This window comes from Pteropus vampyrus, unplaced genomic scaffold, assembly GCF_000151845.1.
Source record: "Pteropus vampyrus isolate Shadow unplaced genomic scaffold, Pvam_2.0 Scaffold526, whole genome shotgun sequence".
NCBI lineage: Eukaryota > Metazoa > Chordata > Mammalia > Chiroptera > Pteropodidae > Pteropus > Pteropus vampyrus.
Window position 1 is genome coordinate 709,059 of NW_011889307.1, and position 27,194 is coordinate 736,252.

The 27,194-nt window shown below is 32.3% G+C and overlaps 1 protein-coding gene across 14 annotated transcripts in view; it reads left to right on the top strand.

Annotated features, from left to right (window-relative positions):
• SENP6 (SUMO1/sentrin specific peptidase 6) overlaps positions 1-27,194 on the top strand; it is a 93,796-nt gene that overhangs the window by 12,869 nt on the left and 53,733 nt on the right. For 12 of the 14 annotated variants that reach the window (XM_011383565.2, XM_011383563.2, XM_011383562.2 and 9 more), the window contains exons 2-5: positions 12,117-12,210; positions 14,146-14,206; positions 24,092-24,234; positions 25,206-25,310. In XM_011383565.2, the coding sequence (XP_011381867.1) occupies positions 12,117-12,210; positions 14,146-14,206; positions 24,092-24,234; positions 25,206-25,310 (403 nt within the window). Of the gene's footprint in view, positions 1-12,116; positions 12,211-12,979; positions 13,088-14,145; positions 14,207-24,091; positions 24,235-25,205; positions 25,311-27,194 lie in introns of all 14 variants that reach the window. The other 2 variants (XM_023525112.1, XM_023525113.1) reach the window with 1 other exon arrangement.

A 27,194-nucleotide genomic window follows, 5' to 3' on the forward strand; every position in this document is an offset into this window, starting at 1 on the left:
TTTAAAAAGTATATTTCCTTGTGCACATGTGCATGTTTCTCTAGGCAGAAGTCAGCAAACTATCCCCAGGAAAGGGCCAGATAGTTAGTTACTTTGCAGTCCACACAGTCTCTGTGGTAGTTTACTGAATGCTGCCATTTTAGCAAGAAAGCAGTAAGAGATAATACATAAGCAAATGAGTGTGGCTATATGCCAATAAAACTTTGTGGACACTGAAATTTTATATTTTTTATAATTTCATGTGTCATGAAACATTCATATGATTTTTTTTTCCCCCTTAATCATTTAATAATGTAAAAGCCCTTAGCTTATGAGCCTTATGAAAACAGGCAGCATGCCCGATTTGGCTAGGCCATACTTTACTGACACCTGATCTAGTGTATCCCTTAGCAGTGAAAACATTGGAATTATCATGTGTAATTTCAGCTTCACCTAGGTATTGCCAAATTGATTTACAAAGTGCTTTCCTTAGTAGTTTTTAAGTTTTCCTATTTATATACATCATCACCTACTTGATAATATCTGATGTTTTAGTTTTTGCTCTGATGAGGTTATCAGATGGTGGTTTGACTTTGAGGTAGTGTTGTTTATTATAAGGTGGAATACAAATGGTCCCTGATACTGTGGTTCCACCTAAAAATTTTCAACTTTTGATGGTGTGAAAGCATATGCATTCAGCAGAAACTGTACTTTGAATTTTGATCATTTGCCAGGGTAGTGATAGGCTGTACGATACTCTGGTGATGCTGAGCAGCAATAGCGAGCGCAACTCCCAGTTAGGCATACAATCTCAAGAGTAAGGCACTGGTACTCTACAGTTTATTTGTTGTGTTTAATGATTTTGCTAAACTGTAGGCTAATGCAAGTATTCTGATGAGCATGTTTAAGGTAGTTTGGGCTAAGCTCTGATGTTCAGTATGTTAGGTGCATTAAGTGCATTTGGGATTTAAAATGCACTTAACCAACCTATTTGTAAGTTGAGGAGCCTCTGTACAGCAGGTCCTCAAATAATATCATTTTGTTATAATGGTGACGAGATGCCATAGGAAGTTAGTTAACTCTTATTTATAACAGTTAGCCTATGGTAAACTTATACCATTGTTTCATTATACGTCATTCTGCTTAAATTCACAGAACTTATCGATGACATTGAGGACTTACAGTATTTTTATTGCCGTATTTAAAAAGATTATTCATTGTTCATTTAACATTAAAAAAATATTGAGTACCAACCTAGAGTTAATCCGTATTCAATTGCACGAGTTAATTGCTCATTCATATCTTCTGCCCATTTTGTTTTTCTCTTGGACTATTGGGGTTCTTTATATACTTTAAATAGTAAACCTTGGTTTAATTATATTGATCAAACATGTTTTATGTAATTAATACTTGTCTTATTTTTTAAATGAATGGAATAATTTTATGAACAACTTTTTAATGTAGTCATCTGCTTTTTTAATGTGCTTTTTGTGACACAAGAAATCCTTTAGTCTTACTGGTCCTTTGTATTATAATTTTATTTTTTTGTTTTGTTAATTACTGTTCATTTCTTTAGTTTTTATGACAGCAGGAGAGTGCCAGTTAGCTACGCAGGCTGTGGTAACTAAATTTCAAAATCTATATGTAGTGTACGCCTTATGTTTTCTTTACATTAAAAAATACTTTTAAAACTTTATTAAATATTTACAAACTATATATGTGATAAAGGCGTAATATCCAAAATATATAAAGAACTCATTCAACTCAATGACAAAAAAACAAATAACCAAACTAAAAAATGGGCAAAAGACCTGAACAAACATTTTTCCAAAGAAGATGTGTAGATAGCCAACAGGTATACTATAATGTGCTGAATATCACTAATCATTAGGGAAATGCAAATCAAAATCACAGTGAGATATCACCTCAGACCTGTTAGGATGGTTATCATCAAAAAGACAAGAGATAAATATGTGGAGAAAAGGGAACCCTTGTGCACTGTTTGTTGGTGGGATTGTGAATTGGTACAGCCACTATGGAAAACAGTATGGAAGTTCCTTAAGAAATTAAAAATAGAACTGTCATATGTTCTAGTAATTCCACTTCTGGAAATATATCTGAAGGAAATAAAAACACTGTCAAAGAGATATCTGTACCCCCATGTTCATAGCAGCATTATTTACAATACCCAAGACATGGAACAGTGCCTCGCAGATCCTGAGGAGTGACTGAAGTTGAAATTGTACAGCATGTAGCCTTTTCATAGTGGCTTCTTTCTGTTAAAAATATACATTTAAGGTTCCTCCATGTCTTTTCATGGCTTGTTAGCTCATTTCTTTTTAGTGTCAAATAATATTCCATTGTCTGGATGTACGAGAGTTTATCCATTCACCTACTGAAGGACATCTTGGTTGCTTCTGAGTTTTGGGGGTTATGATAAAACTGCTGTAAACATCTGTGTGCAGGTTTTAGTGTGTACATTTGTTTTAAACTCCTTTGAGTAAATATCAAGGAGTGCAATTGCTATATTACATAATAGTATTTTTAGTTTTGTAAGAAACTGCAAATCTGCCTTCCGAAGTTGCTGTATCATTTTGCCTTCCTTTCAGCAATGACTGAGAGCTCCTGAAGCTGCACATCTTCACCAGCATTTGGTGTTGTCAGTGTTCCAGAGTCTGGCTATTTTAATAGGTAGTGGTATCTCATTGTTTAAATTTGGATTTCTTTGATGATATGTGATGTAGAGCATCTTTTCATATGCTTATTTTCCATCTCTATATTTTCTTTGGTGAGGTGTGTCTGTTAAGATGTTTGGCCCATTTTTTAATTGGGTTGATTGTTTTCTTACTGAATTTTAAGAGAGTTCTTTGCATTTTTGGGGTGAAGTCTTTTATCAGATATGTCTTTTGCAGTATTTTCTCCCAGTCTGTAGTTTGTCTTCTAATTTTCTTGACATTGTCTTTAACAGCAAAAGTTTTTAATTTTAACATTCAGCTTATCAATTCTTTCTTTCATGGATCGTGCCTTTTTATTATATCTAAAAAGTGATTATCATACCCAAGGTTCTCTACCCAAGGTTTTCTCTTATTTTATCTTCTAAGATTTTTATAGTTTTTATTTTATATTTAAGTCTGTGATCCATTTTGAATTAATTTTTGTGAAGGGTGTAAAGTCTCTGTCTAGATTAAATTTTTTACATGTGGATGTCTAATTGTTCCAGCACCATTTTTTGAAAAAACTATCTTTTGTTCCACTGTTTTGCTTTTGTTCCTTTGTCAAAGATCAGTTAATTATATTTATGTGGCTCTATTCTGGGCTCTCTGTTCTTCTCCACCAATTCAGTCTTCTGTTCTTTTGGCAATAACACACTGACTTGATTACTGTATCTTTATTGTAAGTCTTGAAGTTGGGTAGGATTCATCCTCTGTATTTTTTCTTCTTAAAGACTTTTTGGCTGTTCTGGGTCTTTTGCCTCTCCAAATAAACTTTAGAATCAGTTTCTTAACATCCACAAAATAACTTGCTGAGATTTTGATTGTGATTGTCTTGAATCTATAAGTTGGGGAAAACTGACATCTTGACAATATTGACAGTTCTATCCATGAACATGGAATATCTCTCCATTTATTTATTTCTTTGATTTCATTCATCAGAGTTCTGTAGTTTTCTTTATATAGATTTTGTTGATTTTTCTCTGTTGGGTTCCTGTTCAATTTTATTGATTTCTGTTCTAATTTTTGCTATTTCTTTTCTTCTGCTTACTTTGGAATTAAATTGTTCTCTTTCATAAGATAGAAGCTTAGATGACTTATTTTAGATACTCTTTTCTAACATATGCATTTAATACTATAAGTTCTCCTCCAAGTGCTGCTTTTACTACATCTCACAAATTTGGTAAGTTGTGTTTTCATTTAGTTCAAAATGTCTTTAAATTTATCTTGATTTCTTCATTGACCTATTTGTTGTTGAGAAGTGTATTGTTTAACTTCCATGTATTTGGGATTTTCCAGTTAATTTTTCTGTTACTAATTTCTAGTTTAATTCTTTTGTGGTTTGAGAGCAGACACTATGATTTCTGTTCCTATAAATTTGTTAAGTGTGTTTTATGACCCAGAATATGTTCTATCTTATAGCGAATGCTCCAAGTGAGCTTGAGAGAAATATGTATTCCTCTGTTTTTCGGTGAAATGGTCTATAGATGTCAATTACAAGCATACCTTGGAGATATTGTAGGTTCAGTTCCAGACCACCACAATAATGCAAATATTGCAACAAAGCAAGTCACAAATTTTTTGATTTCCTGGTCAAATAAATGTTACGTTTATATTATATCATGATCTGTTACATGTGCAGTAGCATTATGTCTAAAAACCTTAATTAAGAAATATTTTCTTTCTAAAAAATGCTAACCATCATCTGAGCCTTCAGTGAATTGTAATCTTTTTTCTTTTGGTGGGTCTTGCCTCAGTGTTGATGACTGCTGACTGATGAAGGTGGTGGTTGCTGAAGGTTGGGTGGCTATGGCAGTTTCTTAAAATAAGACAGAGAAGTTTCCTGCATGGATTGACTCTTCTTTTCATGAATGATTTCTCTGTAGCACTCAATGCTGTATCATAGCATTTTACCCACAGAACTTCTTTCCAAATTTGAGTCAGTCCTCTCAAACCCTGCCGCTGCTTTATCAACTCAGTTTTTGTAATATTCTAAGTCTTTTGTTATTTCAACAATCTTCACAGCATCTTTACTAGTAGATTTCATCTCAGGAAACCACTTTCTTTGCTCATCCATGAGAAGCAACCTGTCATCTGTTAAAGTTTCATCATGAGATTGCAGCAATTCAGTAACATCTTCAGTCTCCACTTGCTAGTTCTACTGCTTTTTATATCACATCTGCAGCTACTGCTTGCTCATTTTGGCTCTTTGGCACAAGAGGCCTAGCTTTTGGCCTGTCTTGGTTTTTGAACATGCTTTTCTCACTAAGCTTAATCATTTCTAGCTTTTGATTTAACGTGATAGATGTGCAGCTCTTTTTTCTTTGAACACTTAGAAGCCATTGTAGAGGTACTAATTGGCCTAATTTCAATATTGTATGTCTCAGGGAATAGGAAGGCCTAAGGAGACAGAGAGAGATGGGAGTGGGCCGCTTGGTGGAGCAGTCAGAACGCACACAACATTTATGAAATAATTTTACCATGTTATGTGGACGTGGTTTGTGCTTGCCCTTAAATTATAATGGTAGTTTCAAAGATCACTGATCACCAGTCATCAAAGCAAATATAATAATAATGAAAAAATTTGAGAATTACCAAAATGTGACACAGAGACTTAAATGCTGTTGGAAAAACAGTATTGGTAGACTTGCTGGATGCAGGATTGGCACAGACCTTCAATTTGTAAAAAAAAAAACAATTTCTGCTAAGTACAATAAAATGAGGTATGCCTGCAATCTGGTTGATTGATGGTGTTATTGAGTTCAGCTATGTCTTTGTTAATTTTCTGCTTGCTGGATCAATCCACTTCTGATACAGCAGTGTTGTAGTCTCTATGGTCACAGATTCATCTATTTCTTCCTGTAGTCTATTAGTTTTTGCCTTATGAGGTTTGACACAGTTGGTATGTACAAACATGTTAAAGATTGTTATGTCTTCTTGGAGAATTGACCCCTTTAACATTAGGTAATGCCTTTTTTATCCCTAATAACTTTCCTTGCTTTGACATTTGCTTTGTCTGAAATTAATATAGTTACTCCTGTTTCTTTTGATTATTGATAGCATGGTGTGTCTTTCTCCAGACCTTACTTTTAATTTACATGTGCCTTTTTATTTAAAGTGGGTTTCTTGTAGACAGCATATGGTTGGGTCTTGCTGTTTGATTCACTCTGACAGTCTTTCTCTTTTAATTGATGTATTTAGGCCATTTATATTCAAAGTGATTTTTGATATAGTTGGATTAATGTCTACCATATTTGTTACTGTTTTCTATTTGCTCCCTTTTTCTTTGTTCCTGTTTTTGTCTTCCACTATTTTTTTTTGCCATTGAACATTTTGTATGATTCCATTTTTTTCCTTTCTTTGCATTTCAGTTATACTTCATTAAAAATTTTAGTGGTTCCCTTAGAGTTTGCTGTATACATTTACAACTAATCCAAGTGTACTTTCAAGTAACACTTATTTCACTTCACAGGTAGTCTACATTAAACCTCCAACAATTCATCAATTTACAGCTTAGGTTTTCCTACCTTAGCACTGGATCTTGTGGTAGTTTCCATTTGTGAGTTGCTGCTCTGATAAGCTGTGATTCTTTAAAGTTTTTACTTTTTGTTTTTAAATTACATTTAGGATAGTTGTAGGACTAGTACCAATAATTCTCATATATGCCCCGAACTTATTTCCACAAATGTTAACATTTAACACAGTTGCTTTATTATAATTTATCTCTTTCTAATTATACATATTTATATACACAAAATTTTTTTCCCCTCAACTATTTGAAAGTAAATTTTAGGCATACTGCCCATTTATGCCTAAATACTCATAGTGTCCTACCTGCCCTTTTTAAGGAACTGTACATTCTGTTAAAGTACTACAGTACAGTTACCAAAATCAGAAAATTAACATTGATATTGCATTATTATCTAATCTATAGACTTTATTTACCTGAAAATGTTCTTTATTCAAAAGGAAAAAAATTCTGGCTCAGGGTCCAATCAAGGATTATTTATTTAATTAGTCTTGTCTCGTAATCTGGAATAGTTTTTCGATCTTTCTTTGTCTTTCTTTACCTTGACATGTTTGAAATGCACTGGACAGTTATTTTGTAGTTTGGATTTATTTGATGCTTCCTCATGATTAGATTCAAGTTATGAGTTTTTATAAGGAATGACATAAACTAAGTGATCTTTTGTCTTATTGCTTGTGAAATTAACTTTGATCATTTAGTTAAGATGGTGTTGACCAGGTTTCTCCACTGAAAGGTACTGTTTTTCTCTTTGTAGTTAATATATATTTTGTGGGGAAGTACTTTGAGACAATGTAAATATACTGTTTCTCATTATATTTCACTCATTAGTTTGACCTCCCCCCGACCCCCCTGCACTTATTTGTTAGTTTTAGGATCCATTTGGTTCCCAAATGATGATTATTCCAATTTTATTCTTTATATATTTATTAGCTCACGCTCTACTAAATACATATTCAAAAAAAAAAAAAAGCCAATTTTCTTTCCTATGGATGTAACTAGCGCCTCCAGTTTTTGAGCCTTTCTAGGGTTTTGTACCTGAATAAATTTGCTTCTGGTTTGCTTTCCTTGTTCTTCATACACATTTTCTCCCCTTGACTTGACTTTACTATGCTAGTAAGCACGCTCACTACGTAGTTGAGTAGTAGAACTGTTTATAGCTAATTGCAGTGGGAAAATTATGTTTGCCGAAGGTTTTCATAGTTACTCTTTTTCAGATTAAGGAAGTTCCCTTCTGTTTTTAGTTTGCTAAGAGTTTTTATTTTTTTTTGTTAGTACATTAATAATTTGCAAATGTTAACTCTTGCTTTTGGAATAAACCCTACTTGATGGTAATATTTATATATCACTGGATTTGATTTGCTCATATTTTATTTAGTGTATTATATCTGTTTTCATGAGAGAATGCTTGGTAATTTTTCTTCCTTGAATGTCATTGTCAGGTTTGGGATCGTGTATTCTGACTTCACAAAATGAGCCGCAAAATGTTCCTTTTTTTATTTCTGGGAAACTTTAGGTAAATTTGTTGCTATTTCTTAAAAGTTTAAAAGAAGTTACTGGAGAAGCCCTCTGGGTCTGAATTTTTCTTTATGGAAAGATTCTTAATGATGAATTCCATTTCTTTTATTGCTACAACAATGTGCACATCTTTTTCTTGTGTCAATTTGGTAATATTTATGCCTTCACAGGCATTTAGATTTGCTTTTCTGTAGGTGACTAAATCAGTTCCTACTCACCCATCCATCAAATTCTCATCTTTCATTGATTCAGTTATATCACACATCTGCTATTATCTCCCTTTCTGGGTTATTTTGCTCTTATGGGTTTCTGCTTTTCCCTCTCCTTCCATTACTGTCATTTTGGTGGAGGGTATGGAGAAAAATGCATGTATTTAATTTGAGATACTTAACTGGGATCACTCAATGTTTATCTTTCCTTTCCTTCAATTTTATAAGTGGGGTATAGTGGACATAATTTTCCACACTCATTACAAATGTCAGCCATAGCAGAATATTAAATTGTGATAGTCTCAAGGACTTTTGAGGATTTTAAGTTTTTGTTCTTACTCAAAGTTGCTCTAAACTTATGTTTTAAAAATGTCTTTGCTTTTTATATATTTTTCACCAGCAGTTATCACTTTTGTGAGGCTATTTTTCTTTCACTTATTAATTTATAGATTCTAATCTGTCGATTAGGAAATAATATGATTAGGTTTGTTAGAAATATGTGTACAGAACCCTAGTTCTTTTAGGGCATAAAATATCTCTTGATTTTTCACTGTCTACTGGCCTTTTTGGTTAACTTGCCTCTTGGCTTTCAGAGCTTTTCTCATGCCTGCTCTTTCTTAAAATTAACTAGCCTAAAATCCTTATGCCAAAGAGACATATTTTGGAGTGACAAATTCCGTTCCCCTATAGCTCCTAGGCTACAAACCTGTAACAGCAGTACTGAATACTATAGAAGTTGTAATACAGTGGCATTTGTGTAATGCATTGTGCAATGATATTAAGATGGCTATGACATCACTAGGGGATAGGATTTTTCAGCTACATTATAATCTGATGAGACCACTGTTGTATATGCAGTCTATCTTTGAAACTTCATTACATGGTGCATAATTGTACATGGTATGAATAAGACATCACTTTAGATGAACACCTGGCTGAGATTGTGATTGTCAGGTTTTTCACTGTCAATTTACTTTATTCCCATTTTTATAGTTGACTCTGGAAGTGAGTTACCAAGTCCAGTGTATACTGAAGGGAAGGGGAATTAAGTTTCATCTCTTAGAGGAGAGAGTTTGTACGTATTTTTTTGTAAGAAAGACATGTCTTCTCTCTCCATTTATTAATCAGTTGTTTATATCAGTTTAGACTCGAGTATTTATTTTATTTGCGGGGTCATCATCCAATACTATTGTTATGTATTTTTGCTAAAATTGTTCTACCTTTGTTTGGCTATTGGCAGGGTCTTTCAGATTGGCTCCTTTAATCTTTTGACATGCCCCCCCCCCTTTTTTTAAGTACTTTCTTGCTTTCTGGCACAGCAGAATATTCCAGGCTTATGTTGTATTTTTCCTTCTTCATCCCTAGAATCAGTCATTTTTCCTTGGAGTCCTGGCTCCTTTTATTGGTGAATGGTATTTAGAAATCAAGGTCTGGTTGTAGGTGTGCTCATTGCTACTGGGGTGTCACTGCTCCTAGACATACTGAGACTAAGCTCTGTATACTGCTATGGTACAGTACGTATCTATATTTGTTTCTGTATCTATCCATCTGTACATGTATCAATATGAGCTCATATCAGTCTCTCTAATGGACTCTGTTCTGGCTTTCCTCTCTTGCTTACTTGTAACCTCTTTCTCTGACAGGGAGAAACATTGCTGCCATTATCTATTTACTTATTTGTCCAGCCCCAGTATGCACATAAAGAAGTTTCAGATTTGCTCATGATGGTTTATTTCCTCCTGTTTATTTTTATTTTTATTTATTTTTATTTTTAACGTCTGCAGCACCTGGTATTCCTAGTTATTTTCTCCTGTTTAAATGATATTTTTAGTTGTGGTCTCATATTCTTTGAAACTTTTTTTTGAGGCTTATATTGAAATTTTATATATATGTATATACATATTTGCACGACATATATAAGCACGACATTTATTGCTGAATGACAGATTGATCAAAAATTTGGTAGCTCAAAACAAAATGTATCATCTCAGTTTCCACGAATCAGGAATCTGGAAGCGACTTGGCTGCGTGATTCTAGTTTAAGGTTTCATGAAATTACATTCGGATTTCAACTGTGTGTATCATCTGAAGCCTTAACTAGGGAGGGAGGGTTTTTTCAAGAAGGCTTTCAAGGGTTCTCTCTCACATAGCAGGAAGGTGGTGCTGTTACCTGGGGTACCTGTTCATCTACATATGCCTTTCATCTTCCAAGGCCTCTCTTATCCATCCGTATTCACCAGTAGAATTGCCTGATCTTCCTGGGTGCCAATGGAGGGTCAGCAACTTGGTCAGCAGCTTGAAGAAAGACTGAATTGTGTGGCGCAGGAGCCAAGGCTGGGGGGACAGCTGCCACTGTTCCTTTGTTGGCCCCCTCCGCACCTGGGACAGTCTCCGAAATTTTATATTTTTTAAGAAAAGATTTCTCTTTGATTCAGTTAGACTTCTAGTCTTTTGCTTTTATAGTTTTTTTATACATAATATAGAATTTACCATTTTAATCATTTTTAAGTATACAGTTGTGGAGTGGCATTAGGTATATTTATAATGTACAGTTATTGCCACTATCCATTTCCAGAACTTTTTCATCATCCCAAACAAAAATCGTACCCTTTAAAAAATAAATCTCCATTCTCCTCTCCCTTTTGCTTCTGCTGTTCTGTTTTTATCTCTGAATTTGCCTATTCTAGGTACCTTATAAAAGTGGAATCATACAATATTCGACCTTCTGTGTCTGGCTTATTTCACTCTATGTAATGTTTTCAGGGTTCATTCATGTTGTAGCGTGTATCAGAATTTCATGCCTTTATCACTGAATAATATACGTGTGTGTGTGTGTGTGTACAGAGCACATTTTGTTTATTCATCTGTTAATGGACATTTTGGTTTCCACCTTTTGGCGATTGTGAATAATGCTGCTGTGAACATTGGTGTACAAATATCAGAGTCTCTGCCCTCAGTTCTTTGGGGTATATACCTAGAAGTGGGATTGATGGAGTTAAACCTTTAGAGGAACTGTCAAACTTTTTCTGCAGTGGCTGCAGCATTTTACATTCCCATCAACAATGCATAAGAGTTCTAATTTCTCCACATTGTTTTCAACGCATTATTTTTTGTGGGTTTTTCTTTTAATATCCATCTTAATGGGTATGAAGTAATATCTCATTATAGTTTTGATTTGTATTTTCCTAATGTCTAGTGATGCTGAGCATATTTTCTTGTGAGACTTTTTAAATTATGGATTCTTTTGGGGCCATGTAGGTTGTGAAACTTCTGGTCTCAAACCTGAGTATTTTTGAACTTATGGTCAGGAATTCCCTAATCATGGGGTGGATACATGTTGTCTTCAATTTAATCCAGAAACCCAGAGCCAAGGACAAGACATAATTATCCTCACTGTCAATTTCTTCAGTGAGTTTCTTTTTTTCTCTAGTCCACTCAGGGTGTTGCCCTTCAGGTGTTCTGGTCTTCAGTCTGACTTCTCATCTTGCTGGGGCCCCAAACTTGATCTTAAAGCCCTGACTCTAGGCTATCAGGTTTTTGTCACATGGCTCTAAATGAGAACTTAAGATCTTATTTCATTTATCTCTTCGGGTTCCCACTTTCCAGTTGTTTATGGCTTCAGGGGATTTTAGCCGTGCACTTATAAAAAATTTTAAACTCATAATAAACATGTTTGGTATTCTGATATAGTTTTTTTTTGGTTTTTTTTTTTGACATTGAGGTTACCATATTGTCAACACAAAAGTCCTTGATTTGTTTCTCTTCTGTTAAAAGGTACAGATGATGGCAGTAAAGAAAAAGTTAGTGGTCTGGATATGTTTATCATGAATAAGGCAAGCAAACTAACAGGCACTAATTTCTAGAATGAGTCATCAAATACGGAGATACAAGGTTGATTTTTATATATTTCATACATATTTATGCTACCTATTTTTATTATACCTTACTAATTTGAGCTTTCTCTAGCAAACACACATGGATGACTGTAAATTAGCAAAAACATTTTAATGTGGATTTTTTTCTCTTTAGAGGAAATAAGATGTTTATGAGAAATCGTCAAAGGGCAAGCAAATTAAAAGAAAATCTAAGCAAAGGGCTTGGGGAATGCTCAATTTTATTTTATATTGAATAGCTTTATTAATGAATACTTATCTCAGTTTGTTTTTATTTCAGCTTTGACTAGAGCAGAATCTGAGAGAGATGGAGGTTTTAAAAATAATTGGAGCTTCGATCATGGAGAAGAAAGTGAAGGAGATACAGATAAAGAGTAAGAATTTTTATTTATAAGAATGAAACTTCATTAGGAAAACAATTTATAGTTCATGGAAATATTTTTAAGAGTGTGGCATTCTTAAGAAAATATTGAACTGTTTTACACTAGCGTTAAGGAAAGAAAAAGTAATTCTTTATTGGTAAATAATTTTGTTGTTAATATTTCTCCATCTTTTGAAATGTATAGACATGCAGGTAATACCTGTAACCTTCTGATTAAAAATCAACCACTGTTTAGAAGATTTCCAGCTAAAGAAATTGTTCTTTTTTAAAAAAATAAATGGGGCATTCTGTTCAAAGATTTGAAAAGCCACCATTTATTGTAAGTCAATCCAGATTAAGACCCCTGAATTTTGTATGAAAGTCTAATCCTATAATATCCTTCTTCCCAGTTATAAGCCTCCCACCACCACCAAATCCATCTTAGGTCAGATTCCCACCAGAAACACTATAAATGATAAACAGGTGTTGAACCAGACAGAAGTTAAGTAAAGTGTTTATTATGCTTTGTTAATATACTTGGAATTACTTTTGTGTAAAATTTTAAATAAGAGTTTCAATAGAACCTTTTGCATGTTGTAAGATTTGTATTACAGATACAGCATTGCTATTAGTTTCTTGGCTTATTGATCTGGTTTTCTCCTGGCCAGAGAAACAAATTTAGAGAAACAAAAATATATACACTAAGTTCAACCGAAACTATAATTATGCTTTAGAAATTTTACACAGGAAGCCATTCAGAGTATATTGGCTAAATATTGTAGGTGCTTCACTTCTGTCTGGGCAACAGTTCCATTCATCATTACCACTTTTTGTGCCTTCACCTATGAGATGTTGAACTGAAGTTTTATTTGAAGGAGAGCTTAGAACTGGTAAGTTTGTCATTTAAAATTGGTGTTTTATGGTCTTCTTTCATTTATGTTTTTATTTTTGATTATTTTTTAATTTAAAATAATTTTTTTGTTACAGACATTTAGTATTTATTTAGTTTTGAAAAATTGGAATTAAATTTGAAATTAAGTTGAATGGGAAGTATACCATTTTTTTAAACATTTTTGGAAAATGTTTGGAAGAAGAGAATTTTTAGCATTAAAAAGTTGGGATGTGTATAAACAGTAATGAAACAGATTTTACATTTTTATTATAAATAGCTAGGATTTTACTAAAAATAGCTTAGTTGAGTTGCCTTCGGAGGTGTATTTTGAGCTTCTTTTTGAGAAGACTTGTCATGGTTATGTAAAAAATTTGTCTTAAGGTGTTACCTGTATGTTTCATTTATGAATTGCACTCTGGTTCATCATTATAAGTGGATCTTCAAGTGGATCCTTTATGAACATGTTGAGATTAATATAAACTGTTAATAGATGCATCCTTCTGGTCTTTTAGTATCTCAAGCCAATGATTCTCAAGGAAGGGTTGATATTTTCTTCAAAATGGTATTACTGTGGCAATACCGTTGGAATTACTTTTTTCTTCATTAGCTAAGATTTTCATATCAGTTTGTTTCTTTGTTTGTTTCTCTGTCCTTTTCCCCTAATTTTAAATCCAAGAAAGAAAGTAAAAATGAGTGTGACCGTATGTGAAATCTATAGTTAAGAAAACAAATACTATGTGTTCATTTATGGCAGGGATCAACAAATGATGGCCTGCAGGCCCAACCTTGCCCACCAGTGGATTTTGTTAATAGTTTTATTGGAACACAGCCACACGTATAATCTGTGGCTGCTTTCATACTACAGTGGCAAAGATGAGTAGTTGCTATAGAAACCATATGGCCTAGAAAGGCTAAAATATTTACTCTATGGCCCTTTACAGAAAAAGTTTGCTGATCCTTGAATTATTATGTATGCAAAGAGGATACAACTTCTGAATTTAATGTATGGGTTGTAATTGTCACTTAAGGTTTTTTTTTTCCTTATTTTCTGTGTAGTGAGGCAAATCTACTCAATGTAGATGAAGATGAGGATTCTGAAACCGCAAAAGGAAAAAAGGCAAGTGTTGCTTTTTTAATTTTTAAAAAAGTTTGCATTATATACTGAAAATGAATACTTCAGAAGATGTTTATATTATTTATTTCTAAGACGCTACCACCCTCTTCCCTACCCCAGAAGCAAACGGTGTTTCCAGTTTCTTATTTATCCCTTCAGAGATATTTTATGCATTAAAATGAAAACATATATTCTTGTCTCATCCCCTTATAGTCACACAGTTGCTAGCATCCTGTATATACTTTTTCTAATCTTACTTTAAAAAATTAATATATCTGGAAACTATCCATAAGAGTTCATTAAAGGCACCCTCATTCTTTTCACTTGGTGCATAGTATTCCCATTTTATGATGTGCCGTCATTTAATACCACAATATTTATGGTGTTATCAACCTTTGCTCCCTCCAAAATAATGTCAAGTAAATTAGCCTTCTGTATGGGTTATTTTACTCACACATGAGTATATCTGTAAGATGAATTTCTATAAGTAGAGTTGCTGTATCAGAACAGATAACATTTCTAATTTTGTTATACATGATTTACGCTTTTATTAGTAATGTCTGAGTATACCTGTTTTCTCTAACTTTTGTTACAGTGTTATCAACCTTTTGATATTTGCCAGGGCAAGATAGTATCTCACTGTAGTCTTAATATGCATTTCTTTTATTATGAGTGAAATTGAACACATTTAATATTGCCCATTTATTTATTTTCTAATAATTACCATTTAATATCCTTGGCACATTTTTCTATTTGGTATTAAATATTATTGATCCATAGGAATTCTGTTTATATCGAGTCTAAAATATACATTTTTGCCCATTTTGACACCTAAAGTCTATCTAGGTGCATATTACAATGATGGCATGACATGGTTTAATTTAAAAAAATTTCTTTGTGCATTAGTACATAACAGCAGTGATGCATCTTAGGTTTGATTGATGAAATACTTTTGGAAAAACTGGCTGATTGCTTTGATACTAGTTGCTAATATTTTAAACGAGTTTTTTTTTTTTCACTAATTTTTTGTCTCTGCTTTTGGTGGTTATTGCCTTGGAGAAAATGTATTTTCTTATATTGTGAAATATATTAGTCTTTTTTTATGGTTTTTGGGTTTAGTGTCTTGGTTCCTAATGATGTAAACTTACCTTAAGTAGTTTTACAATACCAGCATAAATATAATTACTAACAAAATGATTAATTTTTTTTATTTCATTTGGTTTCTTGTTGTTGGTGTTTGGTGGCATCCCCAGGTATATCCCAGTAGGAATGTATATTTAAGTTACTGTGTTGAAATTATTCCTGGTTGTTAATTCCACCAGTTGGATGAGAGCCAGGGTTTGTTTGTTTATTTGTTTTGGAGGAACTGCTTTTTAAAAAAATTTGATTTAATTTGTTTTATAATTACGGAAAAATACGTGGTTCCAAAGTCAAATCTACAAAAGAATTTTTATTCACAGAAGCCTAGCTTTTATCTTGATTCTCTCTATCTCTTTTCTCTTTCACTTGTAGGCAGCCTGTTTTAAAATTATGTGGTCTAAACTTATTTCTTTTTTTTTTAATAATAAAAATGTACCACCCTTCTTGGAGAAAGTATCCACATTGTTTGGTACGTTGGGTTTTTTTGTTTGTTTGTTTGTTTTTAATTAAAAACTTTTTTTTTTTTTTTGCTTAACAGTATAATCTGTAGATCAGTCTACAGCAGAGTATTTATAGAGATCTTTATCACTTTTATTGCTACATAGTACACCAGGTAATGGATGTACCATAGATAGTCAGTTAATTCCTTATTGATAAGCAGAGGTTACCCCTCTCCAAGACTTTTACTATTATTAGCAGTGCTTTAAAAAAGTCTGTACTTACAGTTTTTTTGTATCTTCACAGTGTATTTGTGGGATAGATTCCTAGAATTGTAGTTGCCATTTCAGAATTTAAATCTATAGGTGATTTTGCTAGATATTGCCAAGTGCCTCATTCATAGGCATTAGCACTTGCCATTCTGCTAGTAATATATGAGAATTCCCATTTAATGTAATCTTAGTGGGTATGTGGTAAGACTTGAATTTTTGCCAGTCTGACATAGCACCCTGTCTACATATTTTCTGTATTTATTGTTGAATACTATTTTAGGAGCTTTTAAATTTAGTCCCCTTACCCCATCTTTGTAGGAGTTTGTTCTTCCACAACATCTCTATTTTGTCATAATTTAGGGAATTTCTAGAATTTGCAGTTTTCTATTAATACTCTAAAGATTTTCTTTATATTACTCACACTGAAAAACTGTAAAGTTTTTCACATTGCGGTTTTCTGTAGCTTTTATTTTCACATCTCAGTTCCATAGAGTGATGCAGTTTAGGTGTTCTTCAGGGAGGTATAAAAATAGTGAACTTTGTGGGGAAAAATAAAAGGTGTTTTTTTTTTCATCACTAACTTCCATGACATTGGTCTTCAGTTTTTCTTTTTTGGGCCTGCAGATGCCCTTAATTTTTTTAAAAAGTGTATACTTTATTACATATTTTAAAGGGTATAAATGTTGATATTTTAAAATAAAACCTACATGATGCTGATACGTATCCAGTGAGCTCTAAAAATAATTATGATTTGATACTCAGCATCAAGTTTTTAAAAAATATACATATCTCCTCTTGAACAGTTGGAAATATACTGTGCTTTTTTCTTAAATTTATATTTCTGTTCAGTTTTATCACAGAATTTTAACTTTATATACATTTTATACATGCATTTTAACTTCATGTTAAAAACTTCATGTTAAAATGCATGTATAAAATATATATAAAGTTAAAATTGTGACATAGATTTTTATGTGATTGAAAAAATTTAAATTATCCTATCAACTTTAATAAAAAGATAAACATCCACTGAAATTTAACATGAAATAACATTCCTTTCACTAAAAAGTTCTAAGTATTTTTTTTACTAGATCAAGTTATCTTTATAATTATCAATAAACACTTAACTCAAGACTATAATACAGATATTAAACCTATTGTCTAGAATTGTATTGGAAATGTATACCTTAAAACAGATGGTACTGATGTTTTTCTTTATTCATTTAGTCCATTTATCCATGAATAGATATTTATTGCTAGAATAAAACTTTCAGCAGCAATTTTCTTTTTAAACTTTTTTTTTTTAAAGATACGAGTGCTGAAGAAATCTTGGTCGCATAATAAATAGATGGATATGGAAAGAGTTTTGCTGTTGCATTATCATTCAGTTCTTTCCTTTTGAATTAAATGCCAAAATCACATAGCAGTCTAACATCTAAAAGTTGAAAATAATTTGTAATTCAGTCATTAGTCATTGACTTTTTGAATTTGGAGAATATACTGAAAAGGCTTTAAGATTTAACAAGTGTCTAGTAATTATACTTGTTGCTTTTAGATTCTTTTTAAAAACCAAATACACAAATAATTGGAAAAATTGAAATCTTGTTAATTTCAGAATTCCTTTGTCAATACAATATGTTTTAATAAAGTGTCTTATATTTTTTCTTTTATATATTTTCTTTAAAAATTGAAACTCCATATTTAGCTTATTTAGTCAATGGAAAATGTCTACGTAGAACTTATTTGACAAGGCCAGCTCACATGCACGTGGCAGTCAGTCGATTAAATCAGATGTAATATTTATCTATAAAAGTTTTCTTTTTTCATTTCAAATATACATGTTAATTGGCATCTTCATGACAGCCATTTCACTTATGAATTCTAAAGCAGAAAAGTATGGCCTTGGCTTTGACCTCAAGTTTATTACCTGGTTGTAATATGGCACAGCACATTTCAGTCTTTTTTTTTTTTTTTTTAATGCTTTCTTTGCTTTGTTTTCACTTAGTTTTTTCCTTAGAGCAATGCTTTTCTTGAAAATAATTGGAATAGAAGACACAAAGTTCATAGATGCAAATATTTGTTACTTTTGTTTTTCCATTTTGGAGCATAGCTAAATTAAGAAAATCCTTTTTTGGTCTAGAATACCCAGTTTCTAACCCAAGGTTCACATTTAACAGAAATATACGTAAAACAGGGAAAGATAAGAACCCTTGCTACCATTATACGTGCCAAAAGATTCTAGATACTAATATTTCAAATTGTTTTTTTTTTTTTTTCAGGAGGTTTTTAGACTCTTAAAACTATACGTAAGAATTATGTCTTCGTTTTGTAAAATGGAAAAAGATTTATTGTGAAATGGGAGACAGGGAAGGAGATATTGTATGATGCCTTTTTTAGAGATGGGTTTTAAAGTAAGTCAGTTTTAAGAAAATGTAAAAGTGGAGATTAAGGATTTATGAGTTGATTTCCAAAAATCTATTTGTGCCTCTTTATCCTTTTAGAAAATCTATGTATCCTAGGGGTTAACACATTCCTGGATATTTAATGGCTTGTGGGTAATATATAGGTCTATAATATAATCCCTTTTCTCCATTTGAAAATGAACATAGAATTAAGAGAAAACCTTTATTTTAGTTCAAAGTGTTTTAGTACTCTTCCTCCTCTCTTTCACAGAATAACCTCTTTGCGTTTAGGCTTCTGCACTTTCATTGTGCCTCTTTATAAGGCATGTTTTTCATTAGTTCTGAAAAAAAATTTTAGCCATTATCTTTTTGGATATTGCCTTTCTTTCTGGAACTTTTATTAAACATAAGACAATCATTTTTTTCATATTTAACTTATTTTTTATATATAAACGAAAAAAGAAAGAAAAGATAAAGGACAGAGAAAGAAATTATCCCTAGACCATATCCTAGGTAATTTCTTTAGTTCTGTCTTCCAATTCACTAACTTTTCTCTTCAGCTATAGCTAACCTGCCATTTAGTCTATCCATTACTTTTTTTTTTAAACATTTCAATGACATTTAGCATTTGTAGAACTTCTTTTGATTCTCTCTCAAAATTTTATGTTTTTTCTATAGTCTAGTTCTTCCTTTATTGTTTCCACTTTGGTTTTAAGAATTTAAATGCCTTTAACATACATTTTTCATGTCTCTCTATTTAACATTCTTTTAGGTTATCTTATCTGAAGTTCTTAGATACTAAATTTCCTGATTACTTGGTTTTTGGTCAAGTTGATTATGTGATGTATGGCAAATTTGGGTTGAAGATACCACATATTGATAATGTTTGCACTTTTAGCAGTCCCAATGAAATATTTATTTATGTAGCAAATATGTATTAAGCACAATGTTCCAATGTTCCTGTGGAGCTTAATTTCTATGGCTATATACCCATCAGTCACTTAATGATTAATGTTATAATACAAGGTTTGGCAAACCAAGGCTCACAGTCCAAATCTGGCCCACAACCTATAGTCTATGAACTAGAATAGTTTTTACATTTTTTAAATGGTTAAAAAACAATCAGAATACCCTTTCATGACACTATTTCACTATTTCATGACGTGAAAATTATATGAAATTAAAAGTTTTGTTCATAAAGTTTTATTGGAAAATAGCTATGCTCATTTGTGTTGTCTATGACTGCTTTTATGCTAGAATAACAGATACAGATTTGAATTAATTTAGACAAAGTTGAGTAGCTTTGACAGAGACTATGACCCATAAAGTCTAAGATATTTACTGTCTGGTCCTTTAGAGAAAAGTTTGCTGATTCCCTGCACTACATAAATGTGTTGTATGTAGATCAATATTCAGTTGAGGGAAACATAAAGCTTCTGGATGGGTAGTGTTATATTACTGTAGTTAATCAGACAGAATATCAGATTCTAGGCCTGCTAATAACTACCCACCTTATAAGATGATTGTGAGAATTATGAAACAATGTAATACACATACATAGTGTATGGCACTTGAACATCTTTTATAAATAGCTGCATTATCATTATTAAATGCAGTGTTATTGAACCTTTGTAAACTGGTTTCCCTTTACTAATTATGATGTGTTTATAGTTGCTTATCTGACATCAGTAAGGCCAATTTTTATAGTTGGTTTGGTAACCATGTGATGATTTTGTGTGAATCCATCAGTCCACAGTAGCTCTCCCGATGTTGTGATTGCATTAGCTAGAAAATGGTCTTAGGCTGCTAAAGAGGAGGACAGAGGAGAGGGAAACCTCTAGACTCAAATATATTCTTGACTTTATTAGTAGTAGCAATCTAATCTGTGAGATAGCCATAAATGGCTCAATTTTTACTCAGTTACACTTTATTTCCCCCAATAATTTGATGTAGATTACCAAGAGCACAAATAAAATGAAGGATAAAAATTATTAATTAGGCAGAAAGAAGTAGATGTGCCAGGTATCTAAAATAATTTTTATGTTGTATTTTAAACAGCTCTAAATGTTCTGGCAGCTAGAATTGTGTCCTAGAGATACGTAATTGTGTGATAAGAGAATCTTTTACAAATTTACATCCAGTGCCTTTCGTATGGAGAGATTCCAACCCACTCCCAGCTACATTCGAAGTATAACAAATGGGAACGTATTCTAAGAGAATTTGACAAAAAAAAGTAAATGGTTTTTTGTGAGATATGGTTATCTGACAAAGCTAGAAGCAGTGGTGTGACTTGTTGCTGACTGAAGTGGATGTAGCTTTTGATAGTAACCTATAGCAGCAGAATTAGGCAGTTTAAGAATTTGGCTTATACAGATTTTCTTGCTTTAATTTTAATGATGGGCTTTAAGTTGTCTATTGCTATGCCCAAATGCTTTCTAAAAAGAAAACGCAAGTCTGATTAAATGTGTAAGCACTTAATCAGAAATATGATTGAATTAGCTAAGTTAGGTGCCTCTAATTTGGGTGAGATAATTTTAACTTTTTACATTTATGTTAAGGAACTCTTAGTACAGTTCCTTTGATTTTTAAGATGGTCTGTATCCTAATGATTTTGAGTCTTTTTAGGAATAACATTGTTTTTGCTTTCTGTTAAAAATCAATGTTTGTATTTCTAGAAACTATAAAAATTCCTTCTGCAGTGTAATACGGGAAAGAATAGGCTTTGGAGACAATCAGTTTGGAGAAGTTACAATGCCTTTTTAAGCTTAATTATCTTTATAACATAAGGATAGAGTTTCAATAAAGTTTAAATTACTTGTGATAGAGAGATTTTGTTGAGAAAAAATAACTGAAGTGGGAAATTTGAGCATATTAATCCTGTCCGTCATTCAGCAGTGTCAAGTAATTGACCTAATGTTTCAGGTGCAATTGCTGAAGAACTACTGAAATGTATAAAATATAGCGATTAAATATAAGATATTAAATATGAGATATTGAATATGAAGTAATTAGCATAATGCCTACGCATAGTAAACCCTCAAAAAATACTGTCTGTAATTACAGAATTACATGGTCAAGCTCTAATGGAAACTTTTTGCTTCCAAGATTCTTAACATGTGTATCAAAATCACCTAGAGCTATGGCTCTCCAACAGTGTGATGAGAATAACCTGGAAGGCTTGATAAATAGATTGCTGAACCCAACTCCCAGAGGTTCTGATTTAGGTCTGGAGTGGGGCCTGAAATTTGCATTTTAAAGTATTCCTAAGTAATATTGATGCTGCTCATTTAGTGACCACACTTTAAGAACCATTGACTTAGAACATTTTTTAAAAATGACATGGGAATAGGCCTAGATCACAATAATTGGATAGGCCTAATTTTTCTTGGCCAAACGCAGTTTAATGACCAGTTGTTTATGATAAAATTTATGGGCTTTCTAATTGAAGATATTTGTGTTTCTAATTAAGTGAGATCTAATAGTTATTGAATTCCTATAGACCCATTCCAGGGCTAGACATTTTGTGTTATTTCTTTGTTCATTTTTGAAATAACTAGTAAAGTTACGTGGCTAGAAAGAGACCACAGGTCTTTTTGATTTCCAAATCATTATTTTTCAACAGTAACAGTTTTCTGTGGGATAAAAAAAAAAAAGAGTTAACAAATACGGAATTGGTTGTATTCTCCTAATGGAAGTGAGAGAGTATAATAACCCCATTATTTTTTGTCCCCTGTAGTTCTATTCCCATTATCAGTGGTTTCTCTTGGTTTTGATTACATTGTCTTATTTAAGAGCTTGCTTATGAATGGTAGGCATTGCATGTGAAAAATCCGTGGTAATTTGAGGCTAAGGATAATATTATTTCTCTACAAGGGATGTACATTTACTTGTGGCTAGTAATTAGGAACATTAGCAATCTTGGATCACCTTAATCCAATGGTTCTCCGAATGTCTCCTGGTTAGCAGTATCAGCATTACCTGGGGACTTGTTAAAAAATGCAAGTTCTGAGGCTGACCCCAGACCTACTGAATCAGAATAAACTGTAAGGATCGAACACTGCAGTTTGTTTTAATAAAGCATCCAGGTAATTCTGATTTACTCTAAAATTTGAACCAGGTAATTCCGATTTACTTTTTTAATATTTTTTATTTTTCATCTATAGTTGGCATACAATAATATCTGATTTACTCTTGAACTGGAGGTTTAGATGATTGGAAGCTGGATTTCAACCTGTGAGAGGACTGTTAGCATTCTAATGCACTCTAATTAATATGCCATAATCCTAATCTGAATTTTGAGGTGTTTACAGGTCCCTTTGTACTTCGTAGACCTTGAACTACACTTTTTGTCTCCTTAGCTCTCTGATTCTGTTGGAAGTTGAGCATAGCTTCTCAGCCTCTCAGCTGCATCTTCTGGAATCAAAAGGTGCCTCAGGGAAAAATACAAATCTGGGTTCAGATTTCTGAGTTTTCTTGTCCCTGATCTTAGTTCTTAATTCTTCACTGCCTTGGTAGCCCTCAGAGGCCTGAAACAGATTTTTTTTTTTTTAATTTGTAGTTTTTCCAGCTTTTCTAGTTGTTTGCAGAAAGTAGAGGGAAGATTGATCTGCATTACCTGATATGCCATTACCAGAAGTGAAGGAGTCTATAAAGTAAAAGATTAGGAAGTAAAGAAACATCTCAAGGAAGAGAAAGTGATAAGCAGTATGTCAAAAATAAGTCTTTTTGGAATTTTGTAATGCAGATATGCCTAAAAACAAGAATGGTACTTGCACAGTGAACTCTCCTCACGCCTTTTTGTGGGAGATTTTTTTTGGAGGGAACTGTTAGATTTCTATAAAGACAGTTGGGGTGGAGGGGAGGCAAGTCGCTATCTTCTTATGACTATATTTTCTTATAAAAATAAAAAAAAATATTAGACTGTTGTTTCAAAAATAAAATTAAAGTATATAAGAATGATTTTTAACATCTTGTTTTGGGTAAATTATCACTAAGATCTGAGGACCTTTGTCTTGAGTCCGAAAGCAACTTTTAAATGTCTCCTGCAATGGATGTAATAAAATAGTTTTCTTGGTTGAGAAGAGCTTCTCAAGGAATGGGCCATCCTATTGTCATACTGTGATCTACCTAAAGTGATTGTTATTGATGTGTTCTTATTATTTGCAACTTCAAAAGTATGAAGACATCTCAGTTTCTGCGTTTATATAGAAACTTCGATATTAAGGCCAAGTCCTTGTATTAGTTGAAATGACAACTTATTGCCATATATGGCTGTACTACCCTATAGATAGCAGTAAGGCCTGTTAAGCAGGGGAAATGTTTATTTTTTACTCTTAGGAAAGAGTTCTCCCAAGATCCTCTACCTTCATCTCTTCTGTTTTTCTCTTTAATTTTCTCAGATATCTTCGGAAATATTTAAATGAAAAGAAAATAATATAAATACCCATATCCTATATATTCGTGTTGTCCTTAGCGGGGTGGGGGAAAGTATCGTAGTTGAATTACTCTTAGATCCATGCCACTGCCATTCCTCTTCCTCATCCCTAATATCTAGTACATTTTTACTACCTTTTTAATTGGTTTTCAAATAGTTGGTATTTATTCACTCTCAACATTTATGGATTTTTTTTTTACAGTTAAATCGTCAATCTGAAATTGTTGCTACTAGTTCTGGTGATCCCTGGAAGACATGTGCAAGACAAAACAAGACTGAAAGTTTAAAACCTTTGAAAGGCAACCCAATTGGGCTTAACATGCTGAGCAACAGTAAGAAATTGAGGTATCGGCACTACACACATTCCTACAAAAAAGATAAAGAGTTTGACACTAAAACTAACTACCTTTGTGGCCAGGTGACCCAAGCTATAAAGTAAGGCCAACAGGTAGAGTGGTCCCAGTGCGAAGATTCATTGCTTTGAATCTTGGGAATAGGGGTGATTTCAGTGATTTTATGGTTCCAAATAAAAGTATTGTAAGAAAAATTTTAGTAGAGTAGGATTTTGTAAAATGAGCTTGCTTTCATATGATTAATAAAATCTTAGTTGTTATATTAGAAGTAGAAGGCATGGTAGGGGGGATGGTCATGTCTCCTTTAGGAGATTCTTATCAGGATTATCTCAATAAAGGACTTTAAAGATTTCTTAGTTTTCTTCTCCTTTCCTAATGGTTGTCATAGTGAACCACTGTTAATGATCTGATTGAGCTGTTAACATCTCCTGGAAGTAGGGTTGAAAATCACCATTTAATTTTTACTTTGTCACTTTATAGTCAAACTGTTGAGGTACATCAAAGCTAAGTAACTTTCAAGCTAGTGGCAGAATCAGAAGTAGAATTTAGAACTCATTTTTTTTTTTACACTTATTTTTATTTTGGCATATAAGGAAACTTAGTAATACTCATAGTTTAAAAGCTTTTTTATAAAAGTTCCTAAATAGAGAATAGGGAGAGAAAATATATCTGAATTAATTTACTAGAAATCTCTTGATAAAAAATATTCATTAAGGATTCCTGATTTCTAGTGTTCTTCTACTCTTTATCTTCTTTCATGAATTGGATTGGAAACATTTAGAAGCAAATTCAGAAAGTGGGAAACTCCTAATAGACAATTTATCATGGATGATGGCTTTTCTATACATTTTTTTAAGTGGTAAAAATTTTTCATGCATTTGCTCAGATTTTAAAGGATTTATTTTGCATATGTGTATGTAACTTTCTCCTGTTCGCATTATTCTTTGTTTCTTGAATCTGCAGTGGAAATACACAAAATACATCACTATGTTCTGGAAGTGTAGTTCATCGTAGTCATATTCAACATTCTGATACACAGATGTCATTAGTAAAAACAGCAGCCCAAAGGTAAGGATTCCAATAGATTTTTTCACTGTTTCTTCTAAAGCTTTTTTTTTTTTTTTAAACTTTGTGGAATTTTACTTGTTTCCATTGTCTATAAAGATATATTCACGTCTCTGAAATAATTCATGTCCTAGAATTTTATTTTATATCTGCTTTTGACTAAATCACATTCTATAAATAAAGATGTTTTAAATAAAAGCCATTCCATTGCATTATATTGCAGTTAAGTTAGCCTAATTTTTCCACACTGCACTTAAAACATTTGACAGAAAAATCTTTAGCTGGTAGTTTAGTTCCGATGAGTAAAACTGTAGTTACTACATTACTTTCTTTATAAGGTTTATAGGATTTTATAGTATCAAAATAAATCACTTTATTAGTTTTAAATGTTTGAGAAAATCTTATTTTACTACTTGTGAGTAGATTTGGATGTTCTCATTGATTATGAAAGTACTACTTGAACCTTGAAATAATGGGAATAACAATGGGGAAAGCTTTGTGTTTTAAATGCTTTTGAGGTTTTTCATAACCATTTTAGAATGGTTATGAAATTTCAGTTGGATTTCAGTTCTGAGTCAATTTCAGTTGACTAAGAAATTCTTAGACTCCAATAAGTAAATAAATAATCTCTTTATATCTTGCATTATGAATTATTGCATAAATTTTTCTTATAACTAGTAAAATTTAAAGATTTGGTATATATGCTAGATGCTGTTCTTTATTATTTAAAAAATCTCCCTTTAGACTACTTCTCATTCAGAAAATGTCTCTCAGAAACCCTTGCTATGTTTATTATTTACATAGATTTGCTATAACATAGATTTTCAACCTAAAACCCTTAAATCTTTCTCATACGTTAGGATAGTAAGAAAACTTTTTTTTTTGCTTAAATATATTTTTATCATAGTTTTCACATAAAATTTTTGAGAAATCCAACTAAAGAGAAGGATAAATTACGTCACATGCCAAAAATTATCTTGCTGTACTATAAAGAACACAAATTAAGCTCTCTGACCTACATATGACACAAAAATGAGAATAAATAATAAAAGGAGAGTAATTAGGGGGATGAAAGAAGGGATAGCATAGTTTCTCAAATACTGACACATTGATAGACTCTCACCAATAAAGATCTGTCATGTTAATATTCTGAAAATGTGGTCTGAGTTGAAATACTAATTTAAAATCAAGTGATATATCTACAACCAAAATTGTTATTGTTTTTGAAGTTATCTATTAGTTTGGAATCGTCTGCATTGTGATCTATTCTTCCCATCCCTCCTTTCCTTATTGGTAATGTTAAAAACTGATTTCAGTCTGGATATTGGTTTGTTTTGTTTTATTATACGTGTCAGCATTCATTATACCTTGTGTGTGTATTTTTGCATCTACGTAAAAGATTAGACCCTGTTAATAGGAACTGGTATTTACTCGTAAAATATTGTTTTTAAAAAATAAAACCTGAATTAATTTGTATTTAAAGAAAAAATTGTGAGTTAAAATACTTGACAAGAACAACTAAGATCGATAAGGAGTTATGTCAGCAGGACAGAATCTACTTATGTTTATCTCTTATTTACAGAATAAACATTTCTTATTCTGACTGCAGCATGTCATTAAAAAGATTTTGAAATTCAAAGGCAAGTTATTGAGAGTTTTTCCAGTTTTCTTCCTTCAGAAACATTTGAGTGATTTCATGCTACATATTAGGCATAGATGAGGTACAGAATAGTCAAAGATGAATATGACAAAGTCCCTGCCTTGAAGCTCAAGTTTGATTAGGGTAGAGGTGAGAAAGACAGGTAAACATGATTACGTGGTAAGTGCAGTAGTAGAGATGTACAAAGTATGTGTAGTGCAATTTACAGAGAAGAAAGCAGTAAAGCA